General features: G+C 39.0%; 1 protein-coding gene across 1 annotated transcript in view; it reads right to left on the bottom strand.

The window, feature by feature from the left end:
• Positions 1-22,377, bottom strand: part of IQCH (IQ motif containing H) — a 256,827-nt gene that overhangs the window by 116,965 nt on the left and 117,485 nt on the right. The window contains exons 9-10 of the mRNA XM_065547585.2: positions 9,377-9,928; positions 8,604-8,670 (exon numbers count right to left, since the gene is read on the bottom strand). Of these exons, the coding sequence (XP_065403657.1) occupies positions 8,604-8,670; positions 9,377-9,928 (619 nt within the window). The remainder of the gene's footprint in view (positions 1-8,603; positions 8,671-9,376; positions 9,929-22,377) is intronic.

Genomic DNA, 22,377 nt, shown 5'->3' with positions numbered 1-22,377 from the left:
CTCCAGTCAAATAAATGAATGAAACATGTGTGAAGCCCGTACTCAAATAATCTTTTTAATTCTTTTTTTTTTTTTTTGACAGGGTATCATTCTGTTGCCCAGGCTGGAGTGCAGTGGTGCGATCTCAACTCACTGCAGCCTCAACCTCCTGGGCTCAAGTGATCCTCTCACCTCAGCCTCTCAATTAGGTGAGACTACTGGTGCACACCACCACATCTGGTTAATTTTTGTAGTTTTTGTAGAGCCAGGGTTTCACCATGTTGCCCAGGCTGCTTTCAAATTCCTGGGCTAAAGTGATCCACCCACCTCAGCCTCCCAAAGTGCTGGTATTATAGGGGTGAGCCACCATATCCGGCCTGTCTTTTAAATTCTTAGCCCTTTCTCCTGTGTGTTCTCATCGTTCCTTCTTTCAACTCTCCTAAAATTGGGTTCTGTAAGCTGGAGAACTTCTGGAGAATTCAAAGAGTGGTAAGTGGGATTTGTAGCTTTTTCCAGGTCCTCATTAGCACAGAATACAACACTAGCAGAAAGAGGCACTCTCTCTTCCTCATCACTGTAGAAAGGATCACAGCCTCTTTTCTCATGGCCATTCTCACTTCCTGCAAAATATTCCTATGGCCATACTCACTTCCTGCAAAATATTCCTAGTTTGATAGAGAGTTCCACCTTTTCTCAAATAAGTAGTTGTGAAATATTATTGTCTCTACATCAAAGAAGGTTACCTGAGAGCTGCCTCTCTGAAGTTATTCATCTACTACTTCTGGTCCTCCATTGAACCAAGGTTGCTCATCAAGGGTTACTGGCAATCATTTCTCCATCTTCATTTCTACCTTCACTGCCTTTCCCAGTCCCTTTCTGCATAAACATCTATCAGATGATACTAATTGCCTCTTTGCATCCAGCAAACCAGCTCTGCTAGGATTGGCTTTTCTTTCACAGTAACCACAGAAATCTAAGAACATGAGCAAGGTCACGCTGAGTGACTGAGCCCCCTTGGCACTGGTGCATGCCTCTGTGACACGCCCGTTGTTGCAGCAGATCACACGTTCTTGAATACTCGGCTTCTTACCCTGTGGTTGACTCCTAGTTTCTTTTGTCTCCCAAGTCCTATTTCTTATAATGGTACTCAAGACAGAGAAGAGGTTACCAACAGACTCCTGATTACCAACTAGTAGCTGTTTATCTCATCACCCTGGCCTGGGATGGTAGTCATTCATGCCTCAGTTTGATGGTCTGGAGGAGTAGTTCTCAACCTTTTCCTCATTTTGAAACTCGTGATCAGTGATGTTCAATGCATCACACCCTCCCAGCAGCATACTCAGGCTTACTTCATCCCTTTCTCTTCTACTCAAGAGAGTACACTGGATGAAAGATGAAGAAGAGTGACATTGATACAGAGATAATCTGGAATTGCTCCAATTCATAAGAAAACTTTGGTATTCTAATGGTAGAAAAATAAGAGGACACGTGATATATTCACAAATGATTGCACATCAGCATCTTGTAATAATAGAGAACTATGATCTAGACACTGTGGTTGTAATCAGGTTTTAATTACTTATGCAAGTGTGAAAGCACAAGATACTAGAGAGCAAGAAGATGGGATTCCAAAAGATGGCAAGAAACAGCTCTATCTGGGTTATTTATTTAGTATATCCATTGTCAGTTAGATTAAAATAAAACTGATAGTTGTTTTTTGGGGGCTATTGAAGGGGATTAGGGAATTTTGTTATAAAGATGTAGAAAACGTAGAAGTACCTTTGTTGAGTTTTGAAAACATCCTCAAACCAAATGGGACAAATGGATTCACCTTCAAAAAAGTAAGGAAGTTCTCTTGTTTAAACTTTTGTCAGTGGTTAGCACAGCATTGCATGCAACGAAAGCCAGTTGTATTAGTCCATTTTCACACTGCTATAAAGAACTACTTGGCCAGGCGTGGTGGCTCACGCTTGTAATCCCAACACTTTGGGAGGCCGAGGTGGGCGGATCACCTGAGGTTGGGAGTTCGAGACCAGCCTGACCAACATGGAGAAACCCTATCTCTACTAAAAATACAAAATCAGCTGGGTGTAGTGGTGCGTGCCTATAATCCCAACTACTCAGGAGGCTGAGGCAGGAGAATTGTGTGAACCCAGGAGGCAGAGGTTGCGGTGAGCTGAGATTATGCCATTGCACTCCAGCCTGGGCAACAAGAGCAAAACTCCATCTCAAAAAAAAAAAAAAACTGCCTGAGACTGGGTAATTTATGAAGAAAAAAGGTTTAATTGACTCACAGTTCCACATGGCTGGAGAGGCTTCAGAAGACTTACAATCATGGCGGAAGGTGAAGGGGAAACAAAGACCTTCTTCACATGGTGGCAGGAGAGAGACAGTGAGCGAGGGGGGAAGTGCCACACTTTAAAACTATCGGCTCTTGTGAGAACTCACTCACTACCATAAGAAAAGCAAGGGGGAAACCTGCCCCTGTAATACAATTGTCTCCTACCAGGCCCCTCCTCCAACATGTGGGGATTACAATTCAAAATGAGATTGAGTGGGGACACAGAACCAAACCATGTCAGCAGTGATTCTCAAATTGTGATCCGGGGACCCTAGCGGATACTGAGAACCTTTCAGGGAGTCTGCAGGGTCAAAACTATTTTCAAAATTATACTAAGATGTTCTTTGCCTTTTTCAGTCTTGTTCTCTTACAAGTTACAAAAGACAAAAAGTTTATTAATATGATTGTAGATTCCACATTGCAGCTAACACTTAGAATTACCATTGTTGAGTTTAGTATAAAGTCAAAGAAGAATATACACAACTATCTGAAAAGGCTATAAAATATACAAATTATTCTTCCATTTTCCAAATACTTATCTGTGTAGGGCTGGATTTTCTTCATGTGTGTCAACCAAAACAACATATTGCAACAGATTGAATACAGAAGCAGATATGAGAATCCAACCATGTTCTATTAATTTTTCAGACCTGTCAGACAGTCCTACCCTTCTCACTAATTTCTTTTGTTTTAGAAAATAATTATGTTTCAAAAATATGTTACTTAGGTTAGTGTTGGTAGTGGGCTTATTATTGTTATTTTAAAAGAAGTTAATAAACATTTTAAAAATTATTCTGTTTTAATTTCAAATACAGTTGATAATGACAGATATAACCCACTTAAACCAATGTTCTTTAGGGTCTTCAATAATCATGATGAGTGTAAAGGGGTCCTGAGAACCACTGAACAAGCCTTTTAATATTTTTTATGAGTGTAAAGGATTTTATCTTTTATAGTGAAAAATTCCTTTTACAGCATATCCTAATATTAATAGATCTCATGAAAAGCCTGTAAGCTGGAGTCACCTGATACCTAGTTCAATGTTGTTTCCATATTTCATGGTACAACATCATATAGCTCAAGACCAATTGGATAATTTCATATTACAAGATCATGGGACCAACTCTGATCTAACCAGTATCAATGAGTGTTGATTTGGATACATGGGTGAATACAAATATGTGTTGGTTTGGGCTATAAAACATTTTTAAAGTTTAAGTGTACTTTGTTCCTGATTCTGAAAGATCTGGATATTTCTGGGAAATACTCACAAAGATCTGGATATTTCTGGGAAATGCTGTCTGGGAAGTCTTGGCAGTACACCTATCCCAAGGATCTAGTATGGCAACACCATAGTTAAACTATGGATTCTATACTACTTGCCAAAATATATGTTGAAGACTGCAAAGATTTTATCGAAAGTCCAGATTTTCTAGCCTGAGGTGGAAGGAACAACATCTATCCTGTCTTTGAGTTGTTAACTCAAAAGTAAAAAGCAGCACTGAACTGGGTATCAGGTGACTCCAGCTCATAGCGGAGAAAGTTGAAAGGTGCCAATATGCGTGGAGGCATAGCAAAAAGTGATTGCAGATCTAACGCCCTTGGCTGCCATCCTCCACTCTGCCCCTGTTCACAAATGTAGGTGAGCTCAAGCTTTTATCTCTTGGCAGAAAAGCATGGAGTTAGGAAGCAAGAGTCTCATAAGCATTTGGGACTTTCTCAGTTCAGCGTATGATTGGTTGCACACAAAAGTAAGTTTCCCTATCCTTTCTTGTAGGCTTCTGTGAAAGTGCAGACGAGCTAGAAAATGCTGTATTTCATGAACTTCATAATACCAGGATCCACAATTTTTATCGAATGAATAATCTGAAGACCACTACTTGTTTTAACCCCAAGAATAATAACTTGCTAAAATAGGGCACAGAGGGAAAATATGAAACTGAACTATATACATTCTTTTTAGTCATCCATGTTAAAGGTGGAGGAGAAGTGAGAGTGAAACTCATCCCTGGGGGTTTAATTGGCTGGCAGTGGCTTCATATACTGCTCACAGCAGCAGAGCCCCATACTTGGCACGTCTCATTTCATGTCAATATATTTTAAAAAGCAACTGAGTTTACACGTAGCACCAAGCGATGTGCTGCAATAAAGAAGCACAGGGGTTAAATTAAAAGTGGAGGAAATACTTGGCCAAAGAAACTGGGAGCAAAATTAGTCTGTAGGCTTTATTTAGACATCTGGTTTTTCTAGAGGAATTAGGATTCTTCAGGTTCTTTCTCATTTGACTGATAGATTTTGCTTAAAATAGACCCTAATATTTTATTCCTGTTATGAACCACTGTAGATTATTTTGTTATAATTATATTTCATTAATAAAAATGATAAAATATGTAATATCCAATTAAGAGATCAGCCTATAAACTCTGAAAAATGTTTCTCTATCATCTTATAAAATTACAAGGCAAATCAGGTTTTTTTTTGACAGAAGCATTCTACTTCTCTTGTGGATTAAAAATAGCTAAAATTTTTGTTATATCTAGGAATACTATCTGAAATACATAACAATCAATCAAGCTTCTTAAGTCCTCCTTTCTTTTTTTCTTTTTCTTTCTTTTTTTTTTTTTTTTTTTTGAGATGGAGTCTTGCTCTGTCACCAGGCTGGAGTGCAATGGTGTGATCTTGGCTCACTGCAACCTCCGCCTCCCAGGTTCAAGCGATTCTCCTGCTTCAGCCTCCCAAGTAGCTGAGACTATAGGCGCACACCACCACGCCCAGCTAATTTTCATATTTTTAGTAGAGATGGGGTTTCACCATGTTGGCCAGGATGGTCTTGATCTCTTGACCTCGTGATCTGCCTGCCTTGGCCTCCTGAAGGGCTGGGATTACAGGCGTGAGCTACCGCGCCTGGCCCAAGTCCTCCTTTCAAAGAGGTTACTCCACACTGTTTAATTGTCTTACTGTTCATATTACCAAGCCATAGATTTTAAAATACTTTATAAATATTTTGTGGTCAAAAACCTTACTGCAAGGCCATCCTTTCTGTGATCACCAGTTTGGAAAATGTAATTATTCCCATGTGTGCAAAACTGCATAAATAACCAAATGCTTACAACTACAATATATTATGCCGTTATCAGCTACTTAGCTTTCATTTGAAGGGTTCAAACAAGTTAGTGCAGCCCCAGTTGGCTAGCAGCATGGTGTGATTATGTGTAGAGCTAATTCTACAGCAAATTTCCTATGGAAGGAGAAAAAGAGGACAAGGCTGCAACTTGTGTAAAATGCCTGAACCAGAGAATCCGACCAACTGATTTTCACTAGTGAATCTGTCTCAACTCTGGAAATGAAATTACTAGATTGAATAGATTAGTTTTCTTACAGTACATTTAGAGAAAAAATTGCTTCACTTTCATCCACTTCTATTTTAATGAATTGTATAGGTAAGTCCCTGGTGCATGAGACAAAGAAGTTTGTGGCATCTAGCTGAAATCTTTAAGGACTCCCAGGGATGTGGTACACAAAAAAGGGTACCCTATATCCTTAAAAATATACACATAGTTCGAGAATTCTATCTGTGGAACACGTAGGAGATGACAGCTTGTTGTTACTTAATTTAATGTCCACAAGTCATTTTTATAAAATCCAAAGCACGGCCGCGATCCCAGCACTTTGGGAGGCTGAGGCGGGTGGATCATTTGAGGTCAGGGGTTCAAGACCAGCCTGGCCAACATGGTGAAAACCCGTCTCTACTAAAAATACAAAAATTAGCCAGGCGTGGTGGTGTGTGCCTGTAATCCCAGCTACTCAGGAGGCCGAGGCAGGAGAATTGCTTGAACCCAGGAGGCGGATGTTGCAGGGAGCCGAGATAGCACCACTGCACTCCAGCCTGGGTGACAGAGTGAGACTCTGTCTCAAAAAAAAAAAAAAAAAATCCAAAACATATTGTAGAAACAACTACTATATGATGAAAGCCCAGGTATTATTCTCTTTTGAAAGTGTGCAATTAGTCTTGTAAAATGCTCAGTTGAGAAAAACTCTGAGCTTGTTCTTATCTCTTAGAAATTACACAATTAGCAGTTTTTCTTTACAATGGGTATCATGTTGGCAACAAACAAAAATTGCTACATTAGGGAAGACCTTCATATTTATTATATATTTATTTAAACTGAATATGTGTAATCCAGAAGAAAACTAGTTTTAATATCATATTTAAAATAATGTTTTCTATTTCTAGATTCTTTGGCCGGATTATTCTCCCACTTAATTTATTTTATTTTATTAATTTTTTTAGAGACAGTGTCTCTGTCACCCAGGCTGGAATGCAGAGGGATGATCATAGCTCACTGTAATCTCAAACTCCTGGGTTCAAGTGATCTTCCCGCCTTAGCCTTCCCAGCAGAAGGACTACAGGCCTGCGCCACCATGCCTGGCCAATGTTTGAAATTTTTTAAAACAGGGTCTCACTATGTTGTTCAGCCTAGTCTTGAACTGCTGGCCTCAAGCAATCCTCCCAAAGTGCTGGGAACTCCCACTTAATTTATATTCAGTAAGCTCTTTTGAAATTTTAAGATAGATTCACTCAAATTTTTTTTATTACCCAGTTTACATAATGCTTACTTTCAAATTTTTCCTTCTTTGGAGACTCCTTTGTATCAAGCTTCTCTGCAGAGCAGACTGCATGGAAGTTTTTAGGAGGGTCAGAGGTGGGAGTGTAGGAGTAAAGAAGTTTGTGCCTATCACATCTTTGTGCTAAGCAACTTTGCAAAGTGGGGGCCCTGTATAGAGAAAGCAAAACAAAATTTCCCGTATAATATTAGGTCTGGTCCACAATTAGTTGCAGAAGCAAAGGCTCTTGCACCTTATTCGAAGGGCTCAAGTCAACTAATTGGGTCTGCAATTAGCCTCTTTGGTTGCAATCAATTACAAGTGCAATTTCTGTGTGTGAAATAATCTTGTGTGTACAAGTAGTCTCACCAAAACAAAAGCCCAACTTAGAATGAAATTCACATCTGTCTTATCTCACTTAGATCCTAAGAAACAAATTTCTTTCATGAGCCATGAAGAAGACCAAAACTAAAAGGCTCTGTGCAATGCAAGTATTTTCTTAACTTTCTGTAAGTACTTAGATCTAAGTACTCCAGAATCTAGAAAAGATTGCCTTATTTTATTATTGATATTTTACTAATCTAAAAATAATTATATTTGTATAATAATTTAAATTTTTTTTTTCTTTTCATATTACTGTTCAAATGTGTTATGTTTCTACACTACACATAAGTACACAAACTGGTTACACTCACATATGAATATGAATAAATTGCAATCCAGAATTCTATTACAACAGATCACTTAATGCATTGCTCTACTTAAAAGACTTTAACAAAGAGCTAATATGGATGTAACAAAGAAATTCAATGGGTTGTGCTGCTTGTCAAAACTCTAGCAAGTCAGCTTAGGAAATCTGACCTCACCAAGGAAGTTTAACACACTAGTGAGATGCAAAACAAAACAAAACAAAATAAGGAAGCAAACAAATCCCAAACATGTTAACAGTAGCTCATGTTTTAAAAGAAACTCCAGTGCAAATTTCTGAAATTCCCAATGTCATTTTGGCATACCTTTTTTTACCAGTGTGTTTCAGACAACAGCTTTTAAGTTCCCCAATTCATAAATGTAATTAAATAATTACATTAGTGCTAATTAACATGAAACTGCAGATTATTTAAGCGCAAAAAACACTATTCAACTTCTTAATTATTCTTGTTCACACAGCATTTCCTTTTGCTCAGGCGCCCTAGGTGCAAATAAAGCATCCCATCTGCTCGTAATTAGAACTAAATAATTTCAGAGAATGTAGCTTATCATTTTGACTGCACATTTGATTAAAAACAGTGTACAAGCAATATCCTGGCTTATTGGCGTAACAGCAACAACACATACAAGCCTGTATTCTTCTATCATTAAAGAAGATCGAAAACATTATCTGTTATTTCAGGGGGAAAAATACAACTTTTTAGTTCATTTCATACAGATGAAAGCGAATTACAGCAAATCACCTCTCCACTGAATAGCAGCCCCCACATAATGACTTTATTTGCTTAATCCCCAAATTAAACGCCGTTTCGAGCGAGGGCCCTGTGTTATTACTCTCATCATGTCGAGAACATTTTCCTGCCGAGACCAATTTGAATAAAACAAGGGGCCTTCCTTGAACTCAATCAAGGAGCCATAATGTGGTGGGTAATAGAGGTTGCTGATAGATTTGCAGGCAAAAGTGTTATACCTAATGATGGGATATGGATAATAGTCCTCCTGGAGGTCCTGATGCGATTCCAGTTGGCTGCCAGATGCTAAAAATCAAGAAGAGCATTGATCAGTGACAGGAAGCTGTAGTGGATTCATCTAGTCAAACTTCAGCTGTTTTTCCACTGTACAGTTAAGCCAGGCATAAATTATATTAATTGATTTAATTACATACTTAAAACATCTTCCCCAATTAATTTAATTAGGTGGCTACATGATGCTACTGGCAGGGGAAGATTAGAGGCAGCTCACTTAATTAACAGAATATGAATGAAAAAAAGAGAAAGCAAACATAAATGAAATTGTGAGCACTAATTAAAAGGCTGTCTGCAAACTTAAATACTTTCTGACAAAGTGGTGACAGCAATGTAGACAAGAGAGGATCTTTTTTTTCTGAGCAAATTAAAGTGCCAGAAGGTATATATAGGGAGAAAAAGTAATGCAGTTAAAACATTGATTTTCTGACAGAACTACCACAGTCAAAGTGAAGGGACTTTTTTTTTTCCTATAGAAAAATTGCAACAGATTTTGCAGGCACGAAAGCCAGATTCCTGATTAGGGCTAAAATATGATGCACAAACAAATGTGGGGTTTGTGCATCATACATTGAGGGGAGAGAAAGGCGAGGGAGTCTGAGGCGAGGAGGGTAGTTGGAAACAGAAAGGGAAGATAAAGAGACAACTTATTGCAACCGCTCAAGCACGAAATGTTTAGAAAAAGAGGTCTGCCTTAACAGCTGGCAGCCTTGTGCACCTTGGCTCGAATGCGGAAATTCTCCAGGTGTCTCTGACGTGATTCCTTTAGTATCTTCTTCAGTCGAGTCTTATGGCAATGTAACAGCCAAGCAATGGCAATCACACCTGATGCCCACTTCTGCTGGCGATAAATGAGGAAGAATTTTCTTGCTTTGTAGCATTTCCATGTGGCTTGGATCTTCATGGCGGCCTCCGAATTTCCATCTTGGCCCTTGTACCTTTGCCCTGGAAGATTTATCAGCATTTGGACATGAGCTGGGTCCTCTAACACTGACAGAAGGTCATATCTGGTAAGTTTATTCTTCAGCTCAAACTCTGGAAGGAGGGCCACCAAATTATTCCCTTTTATTTTGACTTCTGGTATTGCATAGTTCCTGAGAAACTTCTCAACGTGTTCCAAGAGAGAAAAAATACCTCCCCAAGCTAAGCTAAAATGTTCCTTGAATGCTAAGAAGTCTGGGGCTGTATTGTCTACGACACCATCATAAATTAAAAAGTCATAATCCCACAGTGATTTCCGGGCTCTCGAAGGTGGTGTCACTTTCACGGCCTGTGGAAAAAAAGGAATATATTTCAGAAGTGAAAGATATTATGATCACCTTTAAGTGAGTGGTCAAGACACACACTACCACATTATCATTTAGCATTCAATGGTGGGAAGATATGAATCCTAGTACTGATTTAACACACACATATCATAATATGAAGGTCTGGCTAGTATATATCATTAAAACTCATTACCAGATGGATATCTTAGAGATCACTCAAATCTATTAACATTTTTATAAAAGTGTTATAAAATTGTTCAAGGAAACTGGTCATAAAAAGTTACACATTTAGTTTACTTTGATACAGTCACCTGACCCCCAATCTCTGTGATTTTTTACACATGCACGCATGGTCTGAGAAGCGTGTTGCTGATTCTGTGATCATAACTTATCCACCAGTCTGAAAAACAGGGTGAAGCCTTTCTTTGCATTCCTTTGGATAACTTCAAATGTGCCCGTTAAAAGTTGTTTCTGACTTCATAAAAGATATCACTTTTTAGCATTTTATAGTTCTTCTGTAATCTTCTCTTAATATCCAGAGGTCATTTTTACAAGGAACATTATGTTATATGTTATCACCTTTGTCATTCTTAGGGTTCTCTTGACATGTGTTCTTTTATTCTTAAGTCTGGTATCTTCTTAGGAACATATCTGGGGCTGTCCCAGGTGGATTAGAATCACAAATCTGATAACAAAACCAAGGGAGCATTTGCTTTTCATTTTGTTCCCATCTGTATTGACATTTTAAGCTACGAAAATACTTTTATTTGTATTTGGCAAATTTCTAAGAATCGGATGCTGAGCAATTTTTTTTGTTCTTTACACTTCCTATGTTAAAAATAATAAATGCTATTTAAAAAATCAAATCAGAGGTTGTTTAGATGACAATAGCAATACATGTCACCCCCCCTTAACAAAAAGGAAAGGGAAATTGTGTTGTGTCAATGTCCACTCTGTATCCACTACATTTCAATTCTCAGAACCTATTCTACTGAAGACACAGACACTCTGCTCATGATGTACATGTTCCTAATGGCTTGGAGGGGTTGGGGGAGACGGAGCATACAGATTTTCAGACCCTGAGTTCTCGTCAGTAAACCCGGTATTAATTTACTGTGATAATTGTTTCTTCTTGCTTAGGGATGTAAGGAATAGATTGTTTTCAATATGTCAGCGTTCTCAGATGTATAAGCCCATCTTTACCAAACTGTAGGGTTATAATTACTCTTTGCATTTTGAAGAGTTTTCAAAAAACCCAAAAGAAAAACCCCCCAGCAATTTATCCATAACGATTATGCCACAGCACTGAGTTGAGTATTATTACATCAGATTATTCACGCATTTTCTTTTCTCCGGTCCTGGGGGGCGGAATAATTAATTAGACTGCCATCTCAAGTAAAAATGCTGAAAAACAAGTGTTAAGTCCAAAAGTGCACATTTCCTTTTACTTTAGAAGCACACTTTAAACAGCAGTGAGCTTTTTGTGTACTTTTAACTTGAGTTGTTATAAGGCATAAAAATGAGGGAAAAAGTCTTCTTGCCAAGCTTCTATCCCTTTCTGATCTAATCAGGGTGCCAGAAGAGAATGCAAGCTATTTGGTAGATGAAAATAAATTCCTTCTCTTGGATGGGCAAGAGAAAGTTGGAGAAGTAATGCCTCCTTCAGCAGCCACCAGTGCTGGCAGGAGAGGCTGCCACTCCTGGTGGAAAACAAGTGGCACATGTTCCAACAGAAATGGCCTCTATGGCCACATTTCTTCCTCCCTTCAGGAACGGTCTCTGCTAGTAGGAATTAGAATTCAGAGAAGAATGACAGTGCTTCATCAGTGAGAAATAGCCATGCAAAATAATCACAGATGGATGTGTATGGAGCTGGTTCGTCCTGCCAGTCACGTGTGATGCAGTCAACAGGACTCTGAGACTTCTATAAGAAGCAAAGCTATGGATGGGAGATTTGCCAGAGAATCTTGTCTCCTTGGCAATACTCAAGTATTTCTGAAACTTCTTATATTCACAGTGAGACATGTGGAATTAGGGCCACCTATGAAAATGGGACAACCTTGGGAGAAGTTGAGAAAGGAGAGGACTCACATCTCTCTCAGACAGTGCCTTTCCATGGGGTGGGTCTAGGGTTATGTACATCAGCAAATGCATTTTAGACCTTCTGAAAGAACAGGCTTGCATGGCAGTGGGAGCGAAATTTATCAGTGGCTGTTTTAGAACAAAGGGATGACACCTTTCTACCTTCTTGGAGGATATTCCAGCAAAGACCTGCTCTCAAAGGAAACACACTCCTGGACATCAAACAGACCACTCAGGCACTGGGAAGCTATGGGTTTGCAGTCAGCTAAAACATAACTGTAGTACATCTGTCACAGGGAACGCCACACTTGGGAGCACTTTAGACTTGGAGCAAGAAAAGACACACCTCTCAAGAGAAAGGCTTCCCAAATTAAAGCCGTGCATCAGCATTGTGAGATCCATTGAGCAGGTAAAGACAAAGCTGCTTCAAAGCTGGCTAGGAATAAGAGCCCTGATTAAAGGTCACGCCATGCTTCAGGTTCGGGCTCCTTCTGTTATTCTTTATTATTTATCTCCGTGAACTTGTCCACTATTATTTGTTGGCTTTCTTTCTTCTTTCTTTCCTTTTTCTTTTCCCCTCCCTTCTTTCCTTCCTCCTTCCTTTCTCTCTTTCCTTCCTCCCTCCTTCCCTTCCTTCCTTCTTTTCCCTTCCCTCTCCTTTCTCTCTCTTTCTTTTTCCCTTCCTCCCTCTCCCTTTCCTTCCTTTTTAAAGACGTGCTGTAATCCCAATATGATATTACTGACTTTAAGGCAATTTTTGTTTCCTTCTAGCCAAGAAGGATTTCTGTCAAAACACTGTATTCTCACCTGGTCCTTCTTGGGTCACAATCATACCTTTGCAAGATGCCTGTATGTACTAACTGGCCCACACAAAGTCCAAACCTGTGGCCTAATTATTAGCATCTTGCTCTAACTAACTAGCTGGGAAATGTTCTTCGTTTGCAAAGTGTAATCGCTCATCAGATAACTTTGAGAGTTTCTGGAGCAGTTCTTTAGGCAAAATTCTAAATCCAAAACAAAAAACAGGAAAGCAGGATGATGATTACATATGTTAGTAGGTCACAGATGTTAAGCAAAAAAGATAGACCCAGTGTTGCATTCTGAAATTCAGAAATACTAGCTGGGTGTGGTGGTGCACACCTGTAGTCCCAGCTACTTGGAAGGCCGAGGTGAGAGGATCGCTTGAGCCCAAGAGTTTGAGGCTGCAGTGAGCTATAATCACACCACTGCACTCCAGACTGGGTGACAGATTGAGACCCTGTCTCTCAAATAAATAAATAAATAAAATTTAGAAATAACCACTACAAAGAAAATCACATTTCTAAGACAAATGTCTTTATGAAAAATGTTCTTTTCATTTATGTGGACAGTATGTGGGTGTGGCATTAAACTGGATCCATAATCAGATACAAGCAGGATCTCATAGTGGCAAATGGCCAAGTATTTGGGATAATACCACATGGATGTCATCTTTAGAGAATGATAATCATTCCATTACCTAGAAGGATAGACTAAATTCCTTCTGAAACTAAAAGCCAATGTTCAGTTTCTCAAATACCCAAATATATCCATTAGTAATTAGCCCAGGCAATTGCACTGTGTGAAAAAGAGTAAGTTCTTCCTGCACCTTATGGCTCTAAATGTGAGTTTGGATTTAGAATGTAAATGGAATGTCCCTCAGAGATGGAGTCCTTATTCTTTCCCAAAGACCAGGGATGCTATTTGTCTGACCCTGCTTTTAAATTGTGTTCAGGGTCCACAATGTGTTGAGCTTCCTATAGAATAAACATCAGGACCTCAGCTGGCTAGAACTGTTCAAAATATGTACATGATATTCAGAGAGAGTAGCTCACCTAATCAGGGGTCTGGAATTCAGCATAGTCACAGGCCTGAATTTTAGAGGACGAGGGAACTTGAAGGTCACTGGCCTTGCCTTTTTCTCAATAGGTTATTATGGGCCCAGGGAAATTAGCCTTGGCCTTAAGTCCAACTAACCTGGGTTCAAATCCAAGCTTTGCCAATATGTGCTACATACTCTTGGGCAAGTTACTACACCCTCTGAACCTAAATTTTCCTTATCTGTAAAAATGAGAGGTCCCTGCAGAGCTGCTGTGATGATTACAGTATGTGTCAAGAACCTTTAACAGTGCCTTAACCCTAGTCAATGTGGTTTTTACTATAGAGAAGGAAACTGAGGCTCAGAGAGGTTAAATGACTTGCCCAAAATCACAAAGCTAGTTGGTGGATCTTCTTAATTTCCAAGACAGTATTTTTGTTACTATATGACAAAATTCTGTTCCTAAACAACCCAAATCCATATATAACCAAAGGAAGGAGAATAAGTGCTATAAGAAGTGTGTCTTTGCTACTCTTCCATTTCCTTTCATCAGCCCCTCTTCCTTCCCATCGGGTGCTTTTTCTTCCACACCCTACCCCGTGCTGACCCCTGCCCCCATACCACCAGTGCCCACAGCCTAAACTGTCTAGAACTCTCCATATGGACCCTTACTAAGCTGTGCTCTTCTTAGCCTTCCTTCTACCACCTTGTATGTCAGAGCCAACCTGGCCTTGATCTGCTGGTTTTTTCTTTTGCTTTTTAAAAAACTGAATGATAATTATTATTTTTAGAGACAAGGTCTCCCTGTGTCATCCAGGCTGGAGTGCAGTGGTATGATCATAGCCCGCTGCAGCCTCAAACTCCTGGGCACAAGTGATCCTCCCACCTCAGCTTCCCGAGTAGGTGGAACTACCGGCACACATCATGATGCCCATCTAATTTCTGTACTTTTTTTTTTTGGTAGAGATAGGGGTCTCGCTATCTTCCCCAGGCTGGTCTTGAACTCCTGGCCTCAAGCGATCCACCCACCCCAGCCTCCCAAAGTGCTGGGGTTACAGGCATGAGCCACTGCACTCAGCTCATTTTTTCTTATTTGATAGGCTGGAAAGCAATTTGTTAAACTAATTCCTATCAATGTGCTAATGAACATAACATGGTGTGGTGTATCAGAAGCAAGAAGACCCAGAATCTAGTCTGTTACCACCTTCCTCTGTGGCCTTGGGAAACCAATTCCGTGGGTTTCAGTTTCCATTAAGAGATCACTCAAGGCACTTCTAATTTTGATACCTATGCCTCTCTGACTTAATGTGTCACCCCTTCAGGGGTATTGGCTTTTTAATAAACTTCTGGAGCCAGTAAAGCCATCAAATCAAAGGCAACTATCTCCAATGGCATCACTTTATGCACCATGAAAAAGACCTGGGGGATTTTTTTTTTTTCCTATTCTATTTTTTAGATAGAAAACTCCTTCTAGTAACTCTGAAATCAAAATAGATGAACGGCTGCCCACACCACCTATTGGTAAAGGTGGTCATGAGAAGAGAACCCCAAAGAGTGATATTCCAGTATTCTGGGGTCTGCAAGTCAATGGCTCTCAGTTCTTAGTACCAAGAAATTGTCTAAGTAATCTGTAAGTGCCAATTAAAAGTGAAAGTCAGAGTCCTTAACCTTTACAAAGAATAAAAGGCAAAAACAGAACTCATTGAGCAGAGACATATAAAAGAAGAGACTTGAGTGCAAAGGCCACTCAGATCAGCAGCAATTTTCTAGAAATAATTTCTGCAATTGCTTTGAAAGGTATCTTTATTCAAATGAGTCTTCCTGAACTCTGAAACACTTCCTGAGGAGAAAAATCCCTGTCCTTTGATGCATCCTCATGGAACAAAAACACACGATGGATCAAAATCTGGTTGAAGATCAAACAGAACACAATCAAGAAGATTTTCTAAATAGATGGTCTATTTTCAGTCAAATGTGAAATTTCCTTCTGCAGACACATTTCATTTTAGTGCTGCATTGATTTCATCTTTTCTGTTACACCTCTAATATTCTCCAAGAAATTGGAGTCTCCACTGGGGACAATGATGATGGATGGGTTGAACCTGCTGGGGATGTGGACAGGAAGCCTGACAGGATGGGAATCAAAAGCAGCCTGGATTCCCAGATCTCTGAGCAAAGACACATCATCATTTTCTCGACATGTATAGGAAAAAGAGCAAGCCTCAAAAAGGACTGCTATTATCACCAAAGTAAAGCTTGACATTCCAATTTTCCTGAGAAAAATGTGGGTCTAGTAAGTTCCTTGATCACAGATCACTAAAGAATACTTGCAGAATTTCTACAGAGCTCTACCTTGTCATACTCTCTATACCTATATACGTGTTCTTGTTTTGTTTTTGAGACAGAGTCTTCCTCTGTTGCCCAGGCTGGAGTGCAGTGGTACAATCTCTGTTTGCTGCAACCTCTACCTCCCAGGTTCAAGTGATTCTCCTGCCTCAGCTTCCCAAGCAGCCAGGATTACAGGCATGCGGCACCACGCCCAGCTAATTTTTGTATTTTTAGTAGAGATGGGGTTTCACCATGTTGTCCAGGCTGGTCTTGAACTCCTGACCTCAAGTGATCTGCCGGCCACGACCTCCCAAAGTGCTGGGATTACAGGCGTGAGCCACCGTGCATGGCTTCTATACCTACGTATGTATTCTGGTTTATTTTTCTTCATAGCACTTATCTCACTCTTTGATGTTATATTCAGTATCTGATTATTGCCTCTCTCACTAGAATATAAATCTCAAGAGGGCAAGGACTAGGTTTGCTTTGTTCATTGCTGTGTCCCCAGTGCCTATCTAGTACACTGCCTGGCACATGGTAAAGGTCAAAAAGGATTAGTTGAATGAATGAATGTATGAATGTATGAATGAATGAATGAAAGTACGAATGAATACTAAAATTTAAGCTTATAGCCAGTTGGACTGGGTTCACAGTACAAAGCTGTTCCATGTTCACACAAGTTATCTGCAAACTTGTAGCTTGAGTTTTGGAGCACTAATGCAAAGTTTGGCTACTGAGATACAAAAATGTCCATACCCTTCGATCAAGAAGTTCCACAGGCCAGGTGTGGTGGCTCATGCCTGTAATCCCAGCACTTTGGGAGGTCAAGGCAGGTGGATTGCTTGAGCCCAGGAGTTCAAGACCAGCCTGGGCAACATGGTAAAACCCCATCTCTACAAAGAAATGCAAAAAAAAAAAAAAAAATTAGCTGGGCGTGGTGGCACATGCCTATAGTCCCAGCGACTCAGGAGGGTGAGGTGGGAGGATTGCTTGAGCCCCGGCAGGTCAAGGCTGCAGTGAGCCACGATCATGCCACTGTACTCCAGACTAGGTGACAGAGAGAGACCGCATCTCAAAACAAAAACAACAACAATTGTTTATTAATAATGTAACATTTATAATTTAATGTCAAGCAATAGGATGAATAAGAAAATTATGGTATATCTTTAATAAAGAATATTATAAAGCCACTAAAAATGTTTTATGAATTTAAAATCATATATGTAAAGGTTTATGATAAATTGTTAGATGAAAAGAGTAAAATTACAGTTGAATATACAGTATAATACCAACAAAGAATATGCCAAAGTTTAAATAGTACCAAAGGATTGTGATATGGGGAAAAAATCCTTCTATACTTTTTTCTCTTTTCTGAATTTTCCAAATTTTCTATGAGTGATCAGGTCACAATTTGATCAATGAAAGAGATAAAGTGAAAAAATAAAGGTTATCTTGTTGGCTGATAATTTAACCTTTTTTCTGTTGTATATAAGTGAAATTATTAATCACATGTAATAAAAATGTTCAGTTAGACAATGCTATGAAGAGTAGTAAACACAATCCTTATAGCTTTTCTCGGTAATTACAAGAAAAATTGTTCTGCAAGAATTCCGAAAAAATTATTTGGCAAATAAAACTATATAATTTCAATTGATTTGGAAAGTTTAATGATGAAAATGCATAGGTGAGGATGGCAATTTCTAATGAATTACAGAAAATGGTAACTGTTTTTAAAAGATTCTACATGCAAATCAAAACCACAATGAGATACCATCTCACACCAGTCAGAACGACCATTATAAAAGGTCAAAAAATAACAGATGCTGGTGAGGTTGCAGAGAAAAAGGAATGCTTATACACTGCCAGTGGGAATGTAAATTAGTTCAGCCATTGTAGAAAGCAGTTTAGTGACTTCTCAAAGAACTTAAAACAGAATTACCATTCGACCCAGCAATCCCATTATTGGGATATACCCAAAGGACTATAAATCATTCTACTGTAAAGACACATGCATGTGTTATGTTCACTGCAGCACTATTCACAATAGCAAAGACATGGAATCAATCTAAATTACCATCAACAGTAGACTGGTTAAAGACGATGTGGTACACATATACCATGGAATACTATGCAGCCACAGAAAAGAAAGAGGTCATATTATTTGAAGCAACATGGATGGAGCTGGAGGCTATTATCCTAGGGAAAATAACACAGGAACAGAAAACCAAATACTGCATGTTCTCACTTATAAGTGGGAGCTAAACATTGAGTACACGTGGACACAAAGAAGGGAATGACACAGGGGCCTACTTGAGGGTGGAGGCTGGGAAGAGGGTGAGGATCCAAAAACGACCTATTGGGTACTATGCTTATTACCTGGGTGATGAAATAATCTGTACACCAAATCCCCATGACACACAACTTATTAATACCTATGTAACAAACCTGCATATGTACTTCTGAACCTAAAAGTTGAAAAAATAAAAATTAGGCTGGGCACGGTGGCTCACGCCTGTAATCCCAGCACTTTGGGAGGTTGAGGTGGGCAGATCATTTGAGGTCAGGAGTTCGAGACCAGCCTGACCAACACGGGGAAACGCCGTTTCTACTAAAAATAAATAAATAAATAAATAAAAATTAGCTGGGTGTGGTGGTGCACACCTCTAGTCCTACTTACTTAGGAGGCTGAGGCAGGAGAATCACTTGAACTTAGGAGGCAGAGGTGGCAGTGAGCCGAGATTGCGCCACTGCACTCCAGCCTGGGTAAGAGAGCAAGACTCCATTAACAAAAAAATAAAAAATAAAAAAAATCAAGGTTTGTGTTTTTTAAAAAAGATTCCAACAGGTTTTTTTGTTTTTTGTTTTTTTTTCATGTCTGGATTTTTCTTTTCTCTTCTTCCTTTAAGATGATAAGTTAAATGAGGTTTTATGAGAGAAAATGAGTCTAAAAGAGAAAAAAATAGCTTTGGACTTGCTTTTGAATCTCATTTTGTATCACCAGGTTGCAGAGCTCTAATTCTCTTAAGACCTGCCCTCTCTCCAACCCTTTAGGGCAAGATAAGAAAGGAGACTAAATTGTGTTGGGAGCAAAGTGAACCAGGGAGGCACCCTGTGCCCTTTAAGAAGTAGGCTTATTCCCCCACCAGATACGACATGTTAAAGCCAAAACTGCTGCTAGATATCATCTAGTGGTTTTGAAAGCATACATTTTAAAGCCTCGAACATTTTGTTCAAATACTATATAGTTTGATGGTAAAGAGGTAAAATAGAAAACCCAGGTGTTGTGGATATAGGGGCCTACAGCCCCTCACTGATAGGAGCTTTTGCTTCTCTTCTTTCTCTTGGGCTGTGGGGTGAGGATTCCCTGGGGTTGTAGGGTGAGGATATGGAAGCCCCTTAAAAATACCGATTGAATGCAATCTTCTTTGTATACAGATAGGGGGAAATGAGAGCTGATAGGCACAGTGATATGTTTAATGTCACACATATTGCCTGATTAAAATATTTCAGCTGACTCACCCATAAAATAATTACAGTTTTCTAATGAGAGGATCAGAAGTATATGTTGGGAAAATACTAAAGAAAGTAACAATTGAAAAGAATGACTAAGAGAAGTGAGATCCCAAATTTGAGATTACAATGTTATCACCCAAACCTATTCTTTCTACACCAAAATAAATTTTACAATGGAGGGATGGCTTGGGAAATAGGATTTTCTATTATATTTTTCTTCCATTTGCATTTTTTTTATTTGGAAATGTTTTGGAAAAGTTTTAAACACACAGAGAAGTATAGAGAATAATATAAAAAACTACCACAGACACATTTTTGTTTAATTTTTCGTCTTCTTTGCTGTATATATATAAATGTGTGTGTGTGTGTGTGGTGTGTGCATATATGTGTGTATGTTATATATATACAAAGTTAACATCCTCTCTGTATTTCTTTTCACTCTCCTTCCTCTTTCTCCCTGTTCCCAGAAGCAAACACACTCATGAATTTGGTCTGTACTCCTATAGTAGAATAAATATTTGTTTGCTTGTTTTATCCATAAAATAGATTTTTATTATCAAAATATAAATTAAAATTAAGTGAATCTTAACATAATTTTTATGCTTGCCTTAAATAAAAAGATTTATTTGCTGACAGGAAAATTTTAACAACCTCAAACCTTTGAACTAGATTCTTGAAAATAAAGATGCCTCAGATTTATCGAAATAACTATGACAAACTCTACTATCATTTTTTATTTTATTCTTCGGATCCTGTGTAGAGCCTGAATGACTTAAACTTATTCAACTTCTTAAACTGGATTTGGTTAACTGAGCTACATGATAGAAAAGGCTGTTAAAGTCGGAGCTGATGAAAGCAGACACAGCAACAAAGGTGATCACTGCTGTCTGTTATTGAAGGAAACAGTCAAGGACACAGAAACTGATTACCTGTATACATGATATTGAATAGAGAAAATGTTACATTATATTAGTTAGGCAGAAATGTAATATATTTTGGAAATGTATTAAGTGTAATATGTTTCTGTAAAAAATGATTGAGATTTATAAAAATTTCCCCAATGCTTTGGGGCTCTGGTAGTTACATAGTCCAGTGTTGTATGCTGGCTCTGTCATTTACTAATTGGATGACTAATTGAATGATAATAGTGCCTACTGCACAGAAATCCTGTGAAAACTAAGTGAGATAATCCACTTAAGACATTAGGAACAGAGCCCGGCAAAGAGTAAGCACTCAGTACATGTTAGCTGCAAGTAGCAGTAGCAGCAGCAGTGGCAGCCGTAGTAACACTATTTGTGAGCCGTAGTAGTAGTATTTGAAAAATTGACCCATGTGGAAGCATTCATAACCTGGAACGTGCAGAGAGCACAAACTCTGGAGCTTCACTCTGTCAGCTGGATCCTTTGCACCCTTTTGCCAACTGAGTGGGCCTGGGGACAACTGCAGCACATAGGTTCTGCCTGCTATGAGGGTTCACTGGGTATGAAAGATGCTTAGTACCATGCATGCAGGACATGCTCAGTCAACATTAGCAGTTACAAATATTCCAGATAAATAATGCCTTAGTGTTTGTAAACACATCCTGTTTTTAACCTGCAGAATCAAGCTCACACTTTTCTCACAGGAAGACGTCAAAGGAAGCAAGACGAAGGATCTAATTGCACTGATTAGTTTACTAAGGAGCAATCTGTCTAGGTACAGAGGGACTGTATATAATCATTGATGTAAATACAGCTCTATCTAGGCACAGCTCTGCAGGAATAAAATGTGACCCCAAAGGCGGGCTCTTTTTCCTTGAAAGCAGATGGCTAAGATCCCCGTGAAATTCTTACTGATAAGAAGATCACCAAGAAAGGGAGGCCTAGAAGATGCTCTTAATAATGGACCAATGAGTCATGATAACAAGTACTTTTCCAAAACACTTTCACACACATTAACGCATCTGATCCTTGCAGCAACCCTATGTGAAGGAAGGTATTGTCCTCATTTGTCAGAGGAGGAAAGTGAAGAGCAGAGAAGTAAAGTGACTTGCTCAAAGGAGAATCCGGTGCATTCCTACTTCAAGTTCAGGACTTTTATTACCCATGCATGACCTTCTGGAATGTTCCTTGCTGGCATGTACTTGCCATATTGTGGGGGCTATTTCGTTTTTCCAATATTTTTGTTACCTTAGTTGTTAGGATTAGCTTAACTCTAAATCCCATCTGTACTACAGCATACACGCAATATGCTGCATGTGTGTGTGCATCCTATAAGCATGCACACATACAAGCACGTGCTGGGGAACAACTGCATTTATTTTTCACATTTTATTTCTTTTTAAGTGTACTTTTAAAAGATGAAAATCTGTGATTGAGGTTGAAGACTGATGTGATTCAGCCAAATTTTAAGGATGCTAAGTCATTTGGACTGAAGCCTGAGAAGTAATTCAGTCCCAAAAGAAGGCAAAAAGGGTTTTCACTTTAAATGAACCATGTTTTTTAAAAATTTTTTTCTCTGAAACCATGATCTAATTTCTTTTATAAAAGAAGAAGTGATATTTATTTCCAGAGTCCAGAGGCAGCAGACACGCCCTCTTAGCAGGGACTTTTACCGGGCTGGTCAGGGAGGGGGAGGTGGGATGGGACACCCAACACTTTTTCCATTTCTTCAGAGGGAAACTCAGATGTCCAAATAAATTTTAACAAACGC

This window comes from Macaca fascicularis, chromosome 7 (assembly GCF_037993035.2).
Source record: "Macaca fascicularis isolate 582-1 chromosome 7, T2T-MFA8v1.1".
Lineage (NCBI taxonomy): Eukaryota > Metazoa > Chordata > Mammalia > Primates > Cercopithecidae > Macaca > Macaca fascicularis.
The sequence above is the reverse complement of the archived record's forward strand: the minus strand, read 5'-3'. Positions and strand labels throughout refer to the sequence as shown.